Raw genomic sequence first — 13,398 nt, 5'->3', positions numbered from 1 at the left:
AAAATTTTGATATATGAATTGAACATGGAATGAGTTGCAAGAGTTGAATGTGAAATGATCATGATGAGCATGGATGATATTTTTATTGTAAAATATTATTAAAAATTTCAAGCAGGTGAATAGTAAAATACGCCAAATGGTAATAGAAACAGGGAAAACTCTGCTGGTTTCTCCTATGAATTTAATTGATATTAAAATATAACGAGAACAAATTATTAAAATAATAAAGTAAGATAAGATAGGGTGCTTCGACACCGAGTGTGACATGTCTTGCTTGGCTACACTGTAGACGGGTGAGGGGTGTCACACGGACTACCAGTGTTCCTCTTGATGTCTGTTGGGTAGACCTGGGTGGCCTCTGTCCTGAAGATCTACCTCTACCAAACTTGTGTGAGCTGGATCCTCCAAAGTGTTTTCTCTTTCCTGACCCACTATCAGGAGCTTGACCAGTAGTCTTTCCACTTTTCTCTTTCTCTTCTGTACCCTTTCTAACTGTTCCTTCCATTTCAATTCTTTCCAACTCCAAGGCTTGTGAAATCAATTCTGAAAAATTCTGATGTCTGAACCCCACTACTTGCATCCTCAAATTAGGCCTTAACTCGGCCTCAAAGCGCTTACTTCTGTCTCTAACAGTGGTAAGTAAGTTTCCCGTATAGTGACTCAGCCTGGAGAAGTCCCTCTCATACTCTGCTACTGTTTTGTCCCCTTGCTTCAAACTCAGAAATTCTTATAGTTTCATGTCAACGTATGTATCAAGGACCCATTTCTGTCTGAATTCCCTCAGAAAATCTGACCAAGTCAGAACAGGGGGCTCCACTAGACTATGTGGAATGGTCTTCCACCACTCATAAGCATCCCCTTGCAATAATGAGACTATGTATTCAAATTTCAGTTCATCTGTACAATGCAACTTCTTAAACACTCTCTCCATCCATTCCAACCATTGTTCAGCTTCTTGGATTGCCCCATATTTCATCAACTTATCATATTGCCTGGCTGGAGGCTGTGGTTGCACTGCCAGTGCTTGAATTGGGGCTTGTGTTGGCATGTTTCTAGCCATTTGTTGGAATAAGGCAGCCATCTGCTAAGCAAACTGAGCAGGAAACTGCGACATGGGTGGAGCTGGTATAGCTAACCCACTAACATTTTGGAGAGCTGGGGCTTCCTCTTGTGCCTCAGCCTCAACCTCAACAGACTGCTCAACTGAGTGATCCCTTTCTTCCATTTCAATTTATAGAAATTCTACTCCCTGATAATCAACACAAGGAGAATTATCCCCATTAGTTCATATTCATGACGTAAATGCATCATATGTATCAATTAAGGATATTTGAGCAGTTGTACTAATCAAGAAAATAATTCAAGTTTATAGTTCAAAACTCATTTCAAAACTTTGCTCTGATACCATTAAAACATGTCACACCTTATTCTTCCGTAAGGCATAATATGATCCCATAGTATACCTAATGAAATACCAAACTTCGCCTACCGATAATCCATTAAATATACTACAAGGTATTTTAAAACAAATTTCTATTCATTTTCAAGTGTAGGGTAATGATGAACAATTAATAAAAAGCCTTTAATTAAGGTTTATGTCATAAGAGAAAATTTTAATTTATTTGAGATTTTGAAAATTTTACAAAAATTTAGGCAGAATGCCGGCTAGAAATTAAGAAAGCAGTTCTTCAAAACCTGTTAAAAACACTTTCAATATGCACAATATCCATAACTCCATTTAGATCAACCCAAACCAATCTCAACCAACACAATTTCAAACAATCTCAATAGCATTGCATTCAGATCAACTCAAATATAAAATTTGCAGTTCCAGAAAAGAGAACAAAATATTATTACTATAGTTTTGATTGTACAACTACTCATCTAGTTCAATAGATACATATGAATAAAAATTTATATCAAAAGAAATGTACAAGGGTATAAAATATTATACCAATAAAAGATCCAAAAATAGATTTCTCCTACAGTTATAGCAGCTCACTCTATTGCTTTATCTTTCTCTCTATCTGCGATAGCAAGAAAAAACCATCGCTAAGTAATTTTACTCAGTGATGCACAATAATAATTTTTAAAATCATCAAAAATATAATTATTCATTTATAATAGGAATTTAAAATTTTTCATAATCATAGTTCACAAAGTTGATGTCAAGATTTTTAATAATAATTTATCAAAATAAATTGTAAACAATGGTGTTGCCAATTAATACATAACTTAGGTCATGACACAAAATTTCATGATCAATGCCGTGTTGTACACCACGACAAAGCAATCTACAACCTCACTAACCGAAATTAATGAGGGAGGTGGCTAGCTAGCTATATGAGTACTCATTCGATCTCAACCTCAAACTGGCAAACCAAAGAGGGAGGAATATAATCAATCTCAACTCCATAGATGGAGGAGGAACACAATAAAGTTGCCATGCTAAGTGTGATTTCAAAATCAAATTCAAATCACATCATTCAAATATTTTATACAAATCACAAATTATATTTTATTCCAAAATTTTCATTTACAAAGTAGGTAGCACCCTAAATTTCAAATAAAATTTCCAAGACCAAAACAATAAAAAATTATTCATAACTCTATTCAATTAGCTTTTGTGTAGAAACAATGAAATTAAAATACTGTGCACAAACCTCTTATATTTGCCTTGACTTAGTCCATTCTTTCTCCTTCCTTAGAAGACTCATTTTCAACTGAAACACATAATTTGAAAGTGTTTTAATACCCATTCAAACCATTTCTAATAATAAATCTAACAATTAAATTTTTGCCTACTTAATTTTACTTATAAATTCTCTTAAGGGTTGAGTTCTTTGTATTTGATAATATTGTGGTTACCATTCACATTATTATTCATTCAAAATATTGAATTTTTCATAATTAATAGGTATACCATTTCTAAACACATGGTTATATCACATTTTGAGTCACAAATTTATTAGCATTAGTTGCCAATTGAAATTCAAGGTTTGTTAGAATTAATTCCAAAATTTTAGATTTGGTCACTAATGTTTACTATTCCATTAGACCAATCTACAGTGAAAATTTGGCTAAACTTTCTTCATTAAAGTTTTTCCTTAATGTGTCTAGTTTAATTTCTTTTTTGAATCACTCAATTTGGAGTTTTGTAGCTCAAGTTATGACATTTTTACCATAACTGACTAGATTGGTTAATTTCAAATTTTCTAGGCAAATTTTGGTTCTGGCAGTTTTAGTGACCTAATTTTGGTTATAATTTGACTATATTATGGTCAGAATTTGGGTTTATATTCTTCATAAAAGTTATTCTATTATGTCCGAGATTTCCAATAGTTTAAAAATCAGGTCATTTGGACCTCTCTACACAAAGTTATGACCATTTGAACATGTACTGTTCATTTGGTCAATTCTGCCCAGAATCAGGGCACCAATTCTGGATTCAACCTAATTTTAGACTAACTTGTGGTCACTTTTTGGGCAAGATTTCTTCATCAAAATTATAGCATTGTGACCCTAGTTTTATCTCCAATTGGTCTTACACCAATTGGAGCAACTTGGAGCAATACACTTCAACTTATGGCACTTTAACCTAGCTAGACCCATTAATCCAGAATTCAACAATTCCATCACCACAACTCATCTCAATTCTACACATCAATTTACACTTATAAGTATCCTAATTGACCATAATTGAGCATTATACACATCAATTAGTCAACAATTCTAAAAATACTCAATTTTTCCCAAAATCCTGATCACCAAGAACTCGAATTTTTTTAATTGTCACAATTCATGCAATTAAAGTGTACAAATCACATCTACTTACTCAATTAAGATACACATTTAATTCCAACAATTTACATCAAATCCCACTTCTTCCTAGGCTGGCCAAAATTCATAGGGCTCCCATACATGCATAATTTCTTGCTTTCTTATGTTAATTTCTACTTATTCAACTCCATTTCTATAAGTATAGCTCAATTTAAATGGAGAGAGAGACTTACCTTTATGGTGCTATTGAATCCTCAATTCCTTCTCTAATTTCTTCAATTTCTTCCTTTAATTCTTCTCTTCTAGGGTCAATTAAGAGTTTTCTATGGGTTATTGTTAGGGTTTATGGGATGAAATCAAGGTTTGAAAGCTTGAATTGGCTTGGAAATGGTGGAAATGAGAGAGAACTTTAGAGAGAGAGAGGGCGGCAATCTTTGATGAGGAAGACAACTTTTTTTTTTTTTAAATTTTCATTTAATCCTATTTATACTTATCCACAATAATTAAATTAAATTATAAATTTTTAATTGTGTCATGCATACATCATCATGATGTCATAAAGCTTTTCAATTTGAATTTTTTTCATTTCTCTTTCTTTTCTTCCATGCAACTATTTATATTTTTAATTCTTTTTCATAATTTTAATTTCTTACATTTTAATAGACATTTAGGCCAAAAGTCACCTCTAGGGGTGAATTAACCAGATTGCCCCTTATCGGTCTGATCAGTTTTTCTAGTAACACTAAGTCACTTCCTGAATTCTGATTCAATTATTTGAGCTTCTTCTCTATTCTTTTTTGTGATTTTCACAATACCATTAGCTTCATAATTTTTCCACATGAAATTAGGGCAGCAACTGAGCTCACAATCACTTCCTGGTACGGTTACCCATTGCTGGGACCTCGGCTCATTTAACTAATTATGCTTTGTTTTTTTTTTTTTATTTTCATTTCACCCTCATGTAATTTCTATAAATTTTATTTAGGACTTTTCTAGATGACACATATATAGTTCTAGACATCCTGACTATCTGGACAGACATTAGTTACTGAAACAGTAGAATGTATAGACTACTTAATATATGAGTGTTACAGGGATTGCAATTGATTGTCTGAGGGGTATTTTCAGGAGAAAAGGCTAGCTTTTAAAAGCGGGATATTTTTGAAATAAAAATATTTATTTCACGTTAAGGCTTTTTTTATTTTATTAAAAGTAATTTATATATAGAAAATATCTTTTATAAAAGATAATTTTAAAAAAAAATTTCATAAAAATATTTATCATTGCTTGATTGCAATGTGAAGTTAATGATATGTATTTATATCATGTATATAAGTGTTTCATATTTTAATAAGATTACTAAAGTTTAAGAAATAAAAGTGACTTCTATTTTTTTTTTTAAATAGAATTCATTTTTTTAGAAATAAGTTAGTTTTCTTTTCAATCAAAAAAATATTTTTTTTATTGACACATTTTCCTTAATGTATCAAACGTTAAAAAATATTAAAAATATTTTTAAGAAAGTATTTTTCATGAAATAAATAGGGTTTTAAGCTTTACTTTTTTTTTTTTGTTTACAAATAGAAAAATAAGGATTTGTTGGATGAAATGACTTTTTTTATTGATGGAATCAGAAGTTAAGAGTAATTATTTCATTTTTAAAAATAGAAGAATTTATTAATTAATATTATTAAACTTTAAAAACCAAATAATTTTTTTTTCTTTATTTTATAAATTTTTATATATTTGTGCTAGTTCTATTAAACTATTTAATGTTTGATTGACTGTGGTAATTTTTTTTTGATATCTAAATAAATAGAAGAGAGGAAAATAATATAACAGATCCACAAGATTTTTTTTAATATAATTTTCTTGTATATTTATGCCACATTTAGGTATTTAAGGTTTGTTTTACAATGTTAATTTTTTTTTGTTTAATTAATTAAATTTATGTAATAAAAAGCTTAATTAATTAAATTTTGATTGAAAGAGGACTTAATTGTAGGGGTGAGCATTATTTGGTTCAAACTGAATAAACCGAACCGAATAGCCTTAATTCGGTAATTCGATTCAGTTTTTAAAATAATTCGGTTTGATTCGATTTTATATTATAAAAATTTCGATTATTTCGGTTGGGTTTAGTTTTGAAGAGAAAAAATCTGTTAAATCGAACTGAACCGAACTGAATAGTAATTTTATATATTCAAATCGAACCAAATTCGAACTGAACTGATTTTTGAATTAATTTATTTTTATGGAGAATTTATGAATTATATGTAGTTATATATAATAAATTATTTAATTTCATTGATTAATGGTTATTAGGTTCAAACCAAAGTTAAAATTAGATCAAATAACTTGAAAATCAAGTTTAAATTAAAAAATAATAAAAAATAAAACCGATCAGTTTGAACCGAACCAAATTGAAATAGAATGGTTCGGTTTGAATGCTCACCCCTACTTGATTGAATTAAATTAAAATTTAAAGATGAAACTATCCCTTAACTTATAGTTGAAAGGTCAAATTAAGTATTAGTCTATAAATTTATTCTATTGGATAAATGTTTAATTGAAAACTTATCATGGAAGACTTGAAAAGGAAAAAATATAAATAAAATAAAATAAGATGATGAAAAAGGTTTTGATAATTCTTAACTGAATATTTTAAATTATTTATATATCTAATTTTAAATTTATAAAATTGTAAATATTAAATTTTCATTATTTTTTAATTAACTCAAGAAATAAATACTGACCAACTCCCTCACCATTAAATTAAAGGAAAAAATTAATATTTTGTCCTATATTTAATAAAATTAATTATTTAATTTTTATTTTAAAATATATTTTTTAGTCTTTATATTTTTAATTAATAAATTATTTATTAATAATTATTTTATTCTACAGACCAAACAATTTATTTGGTAAATGACTGAAATGTTTTTAAAAATGTAATTTAATTTATTTTTAATTTTTATTGTCTACTTTAATTTAAATATTTTAATTTAAATTTGATTTAGTTAAAAAAAAAAGAAATTAAGTTTATTAATTTTTATACTTAAATCAATAAATTAAAAAAAATTAATCTTAAATTTAAAAAATAGATCTATTTAATTTTTTATTTAAATCAAGAAATTAATAAATTAAAGATAAAATTAAAATTTAGTCTTATATTTTAATAAAATTAATTATTTAGTATAATATATTTTTAGTTCTTACATTTTTAATTCATAAATTATTTAGTCTCTTATTATTTTGAAGCAAATTTTATTTTCAATTCAACTATTTAATTTCTATAATTTAAATAACATAACTATTTAGTCTTAATAATTTTAAAATCATAAATTATTTAATCTCTATCTACAAATATCTTTTTAATATTATTTCTTCTTTGATAAATTTAACTAACGGAAAAATTAATAAAAAAATAAGTTAGATATGAAAATAAAAAGATTAAAAAATATATTTTTTAAAATAGAAAAAATAAATACTTAATTTTAATAAAATTTGAAAACTAAATGGCGACTTTTCCAAAGTTAAAAAGCATTAGCATAACCTTTAATGATTCAAGTAATTACTGACAAGACATGGGACAAATATCAACTTCATATTTATGTCCGTCAACGCTTGAGTCATTGGGCAACTGTGTTAATAATTATTTTATTCTATTGACCAAAAATTTAGTTGGTAAATGACTTAAATGTTTTTAAAATTTAATTTAGTTTATTTTAATTTTTTTTATTTATTTTAATGTAAATATTTTCATTTAACTTTAATTTAGTTAAAAAATAAAGGCAATTAAAAAATTGAGTTTATTTTAATTAAACTACTTAATTTTTTTTTATTTAAAACAAGAAATCTATAAATTTAACTTATAAATTTTAGTTTTTAAACTGAAGTTTTTAAGCTAATTTGAATAAAAATTAAAAATAAATTCAATTAAACTTTTTCTAATAAATGCAGAATTAAATTAAACATTTTACCTTTGGTAAATACCTGTAGACATTGTATTAGAATTATTAGCTAATGACTTAATTGATGATTATATGCACTATTTAATTTTAGTAATTTGATTAGTTATTTGGTCCATCTATATATAGTATGGTCGAAAATGAAATTTCTTCTTTAAAATAATAATTTTAATATTTAAAAACACATACAATTCATTATAAGACACTATGACAAATTCAACTTAATTAAGTTTGGCTTAATATGAAGAGTTCATTTTAGATGAACCCACTTCCAAGCCTTAGTATGCACTGTTAGAGGCTGTTTTAGCAAGCATTTGAATATTTTTAATGTAACGGTCGGGATCCAAGCACTAGAGAAATTATTCGCTTTGGCTATTTGTCAAACGAGTACGCTTAATCCTGGAGTTCTTTCAACTTTTCAGGTCATTCCACAAAAAGGCGCCTCTATTGATTAGTTCCTCCATTTTATATATCATTACTTTTTAAACCGAGGATCATCTCCGTACTTTGCCGACGTGGGATTTGCCTAAGAGACCTTTTCCTAAGGGACTTTTCCCTTTCCCTTAGACAAATCCCACGTCGGCAAAGCACGGAGATGGTCTTGGGTTCAAAAAGTAATGATATATAAAATGGGGGAACTAATCACCAGAGACGCCTTTTTGGTGGAATGGCAGCGTGTTCGCTTGACACGCTTGAGAGAAATTCTAGGATGGGTGACCTCATTGGAAGTTCTCAATTCCACTCATGGGACAAAACCGTGAGGCTTATGACCAAAGCGGACAATTTCTCTAGTGCTTGGAGCCCGACCGTTACATTTAATATAATTTTATTTTTAATATTTTATTGGATAAAATTTTTATTATCTAAACCCGATCTATCATGTACTTAAGACCAGTGACAGATTGAAAATATAAAATGAGAAGTCAATTGATCCATCTTTTATAAAAATTATTCTTTATACATATATATTTATCCATATTTACTCCTTATAAATTTAATTATTAAATTTTTTTAAAATAAAATTTAAAATTAATTGAGATAAAAAAGCATTTTGTGCATCCAAAAGTTTATTTACTTTTATAATTTAAATGTAATTTTTTAATAATTAACTTTATTAAGAAATTCAATAATATTTTATTATTTGTTTTTTGTATATTGATCTAGGAAAAATTCTTTTTTGGATTTACCACTACTTAAAATACAAAATCTATTATGAAATTTACCTATTAAATGTCTGTTTGACATTGAATTTCTAGGATCTAAATTATTTTTTTGAATAAAAATATCATTTTAAATATTATTGATAAAAATAATTTAATTTTTTTTAAAAAAAAATCTTAATATTCTTATAACTAAAACTTATTAAATTTAATTTTAAATTATTTTTTAATATCCTTTAACTAGTATATTTAAAAAAATATTCTCAATAATAATTTTAACAACAATACCAAACACACCTTAAATAGATGAATTCTTGTTAGGCTAGTATTCTCTCCCTACGTTAACGTTCCCATCTGATTACAAATTATATAGTTTTTCTCTTTTGATTGCTATTGTTTGATGCATCATTTTAAAATCCTAATTAACATAATTACCTAAATCTTTTTCAAAAAATATATAATCTAATCACAATCACTAAAATTTTCTTTTGGATTTTAAGGTCCATATAGTTGAATTGATATGTATTGATGGGTTTATCTACTTAAACTTATTTTGCATTTTTTTTTTAAATATTAACGATATTATAAGAAAAATAGAAATAAAATTTCTTCGTAAGTAAAAGTTTTATGAATATATTGAATTGATTGTGAATAATTTCAAAATAATTTTTATTTATTAATATATATAAGATATCAAATATGAGAATTGTTGTACAATGAATTCTATAACGAAGCTAATTTGTAAATAAAAGAGTTCATATGATCATTTAACTCCAAACATAATGTAAGCTCAACTTGAGATGATTAGGACTTCTATTCATGTGGCTTTTTTTTTTTAATTGACTTAAACCTTACAAATCTGGAAATCACTCCAGTACTGTCTAACAATAACCAAATTCAAATGTTATCTGTAGAATGCTCAATGTCAAAAGTTCTGAGACGAAGGATTTCATTTTGGCTCATCTTTGAAGTTCCAACTTCAATGGTGGAGTAAGATGATTCAGCTAGCAAGTACTCTGTCTCTTGGCTACTTTGGCCTTGATCCCAGGAACTTCGATTCAACTTTCTCAACCTGCCTAGCTCCTCAGCAACTTCTTTCATGGTTGGCCTTTGAATCCCACTACTACGCAGGCATTGTTTTGCAAGCTCTGCACAAACTTCAATTTCTTCCATTTCATTTTCACTAGCTACATTGAAACAAAGTATCCGATGCAGATTGTGATTTTCTAGTGATGACAGAAAATATTGAATGATGTTCCTCTTGTCCCCAGTTTTCCTACTAGAGTTTGGTTTCTCTCCTGTTAAAAGCTCGACAAGAACAACCCCGAAGCTATATACATCACTCTTTTCTGTTAAATTACCTGTCAAAAGATACTCTGGATCTAGGTAGCCAATAGTCCCTTGTATTTTTGTTGCCATAGTAGATTGACCTGTGGAAATTAGCACTGAAGCTCCGAAATCAGATACCTTTGCAGTGTAACTATCATCTAAGAGTATGTTCGATGACTTCACATCTCCGTGAATAATTGGAGGATCTGCTAAAGAATGCAAGTAGTCAAGTGCTAGGGCAGACTCTGCTGCAATCCTCAAGCGATTTTTCCAGTTTGCTAATATCTGAGACCTCTTGTGATGAATATGGTCGAAAAGGGTTCCATTTGAAATGAATTCGTAAACTAACAATGGAACTTTGGTCTCCAAACACAGGCCTATGATCTTGACAACATTTTTATGGTTTACCTGCGAAACAATGCCAATTTCTTGTTGAAACTCCTGATTTAGTAGAGTTTTGCCCAAGTCTTTCCATTTCTTTACTGCAACCTGAGTATTATCGGCAAAAAATCCTGGGTAAACATATCCAAAACCCCCTTCTCCAAGAAGGTGACTTGCATCAAAGTTCTTGGTAGCCTTTACTAACTCTGCTTCGCTGAAGATTCTTACTCGTTGATGCTTCAACAACATGCCTCCATTTTCCAGAAAATTTCTCTCCTTTCTTCGCCTTTTGTAGATAATGATGATTAAGAAAGCAATAACCATAATCAACAAAATAGCTCCAATAACTGTAATGAACAGAAGAAAAGAACAGATCAAAATCATTTAGACATTTAGAGCAACACAGCTATGATGATTGTAACAAGAAGGTGATGAAAAAAGTACCTGCGGCAATAGTTGTGATGCGAAATCCTCGACAACCAACTTTACCATCTCCGCGCATCCCAAGAGGGCAGCGACAAGTATAACCCCCAATAGTATTCTTGCAAGTGCCATCACATTTGTACTTCTCAGGTTCTTTGCACTCATCGATGTCTGTTGTTAGATAAGAAGTAATTAGAACAGAAATGACCAAAAAAGGTGAAGAAATTATGAGGTTGTTGATTAATTACCTTGGCATCCTTGTGGGAGATAGGGATTCCCTGTGAATCCGTCTTTGCATACACAACGATATCCCTGCCCATTAACAGAGTATACGCAATTAGAATTATCGCCACAGGCATATTCGTTCGGGTTTGAGCTTGATTGAGCTGCTTCACATGTTTCCTCTCTTACTACCCATTCAATCACAACATCTGAATTTACAAATCCTTTACTTGCAGGCGAAAGTGGATTATAAGAAAGCTGCAGATCAGAAACATTGTAAGTCCTTTCATCTGCCAGAAAGGCAAATTCGCAGGGATTGAATTGCCAAACTATGCTGTGGTTTCCTGGACTTGCAAGACTAATATTTAATGTCTTGAGACTCCGTGGTATTGGAGTCTGACATCACCCAAAACCTGAGCAGGAACCCTGTAGAGTCACGTTCGTACCACATAGAGATACACAGCCACTACCGAAAGTCTCTGCTGCATCTTCCATGAGGGCTAAGGTATCACACCCAACAACAGTTAGCTTGTTACGAAGATTCGAGAACCTGAATGGGCCACTTCCCAACCTGATGGACTGTGTGAAGTTGTCGATCAAGCCTTTATTGTTGTAGCAGTTGTATGCTGCATCAATTTTGACAGAGATTGTGCCTTCCTCCACTGAGATATTGTGAATAGGCATGTTTTCGCCAAAAAATAGTTGATGAGGATTGTAACTAGAATTGCAAGTAAACATGAATTCAGGGCTGTGTAAGGCACATCTAGGATTACTAATCTCAGATGTGATTTTGATCCCAAATGGGTATGGAACATGAACTTCCCGCACTTGTCAGGACAACCAGGGACTACATCTGGTGAACCTGTAGCTGTTGGTGGATATGTGAATGACAAAAACACAAGCCAGAAAGGCAACATCAGGTTGTTTTTCTTTTGGGTTTTCGTTTGCCTTGCTCAGGTTTATAAATTTTTATAATCCAATCACAAAGATTATAAACGATTTTGATAAAGAAATTCAGGCCCAAACAAGTAATTTCCATGACCAAGTAATACCTGCTGGCTGTTATTTTAAGAAATGACAAAAATTGAAATTTTTGTATAAGTAACACGCAAGTTCTTGGGGCACATCTAAAATTCTACATGATGAATCTTATTCTTACATTAACTCTTTTTTTTTTTTTTAAATTCAACTATTCAGTCACTATAATTTGAATAATATAACTATTTAGTCTTAATAATTTTAAATTCATCTACTATTTAATCCTTATCTATAAATATTCTTTTAATATTATTTCTTCAGCGAGAGATTAACAGTGTCTTAAGAGAAAGATGAGTGAAAGGAAAGAAAGAGGGAAAGCCAAAGAGGAAAAATTCTAAATCTCAAGGGCTCGTTGTATATTTTCGATATCGAAATAGCAAGAATCTAATTTGAGCAAGTTTAAAATCTAAGAAAAAATTTGTTGGAATTACCATAACATCTTCTGATTGGGTCTCGACTATTAGTAAAATAGTTATATTTTCTTTAGCTAAACGAGAATTTAAATTTTGTCAATGCAATGTTATTGGACTCTCGTATTGATCCGAATGAATTATCCTTTACACACGGAGGTAAATCTTTGCTTCCCAGGAGAGGCACAACAAAAGACTCTCCAACCCTTGCTCCGATTATTTGGAAGTATAAGATTCTATTTTTCTTTGGATGTCTGAGTATACATTTGACTAGAAAAAAATAACAGAAGAAACTAAGTTAGATACTAAAATAAAACAAAAAGACTAAAAAATATATATTTTGAAAATAAAAAATTAAATATTTAATTTTAATAAAGTTTGAAAAGTAAATAACGATTTTTCCAAAGTTAGAAAGCATTAGCAACACGTTTAGTGATTCAATTAATCATTGACAAGACTTGGGACAAACATTAACTTCATCTTTGTATCCGTCAACGCTTGAATCGTTGGGGAAAATAATTGGAGCAAGGATATTAACAATTATTTTTTTCCATTGACCAAAAATTTTACTTGGTAAATGACTTAAATGTTTTAATATTTTTATTTATTTTAATTTAGCTATTTTAATTTAAATTTAATTTAGTTTAAAAAGAGAAAATTAAGAAATTGAGTTTATTAATTTTT

General features: G+C 29.3%; 1 protein-coding gene across 1 annotated transcript; it reads right to left on the bottom strand.

Moving 5' to 3' along the window:
- Positions 1–9,696: 9,696 nt before the first annotated feature.
- On the bottom strand, positions 9,697–12,194 carry LOC110665405 (wall-associated receptor kinase 2). Its single transcript, XM_021825495.2, is given in 4 exon segments — positions 9,697–10,968; positions 11,066–11,215; positions 11,293–12,087; positions 12,090–12,194. Coding segments are annotated over 4 exon segments (2,199 nt in total). The 5' UTR covers positions 12,184–12,194; the 3' UTR covers positions 9,697–9,808.
- Between the last annotated feature and the right edge of the window lie 1,204 nt (positions 12,195–13,398).

Source organism: Hevea brasiliensis, chromosome 6 (assembly GCF_030052815.1).
Source record: "Hevea brasiliensis isolate MT/VB/25A 57/8 chromosome 6, ASM3005281v1, whole genome shotgun sequence".
Classification (NCBI taxonomy): Eukaryota; Viridiplantae; Streptophyta; class Magnoliopsida; order Malpighiales; family Euphorbiaceae; genus Hevea; species Hevea brasiliensis.
This window is presented reverse-complemented; position numbering and strand designations above follow the sequence as displayed.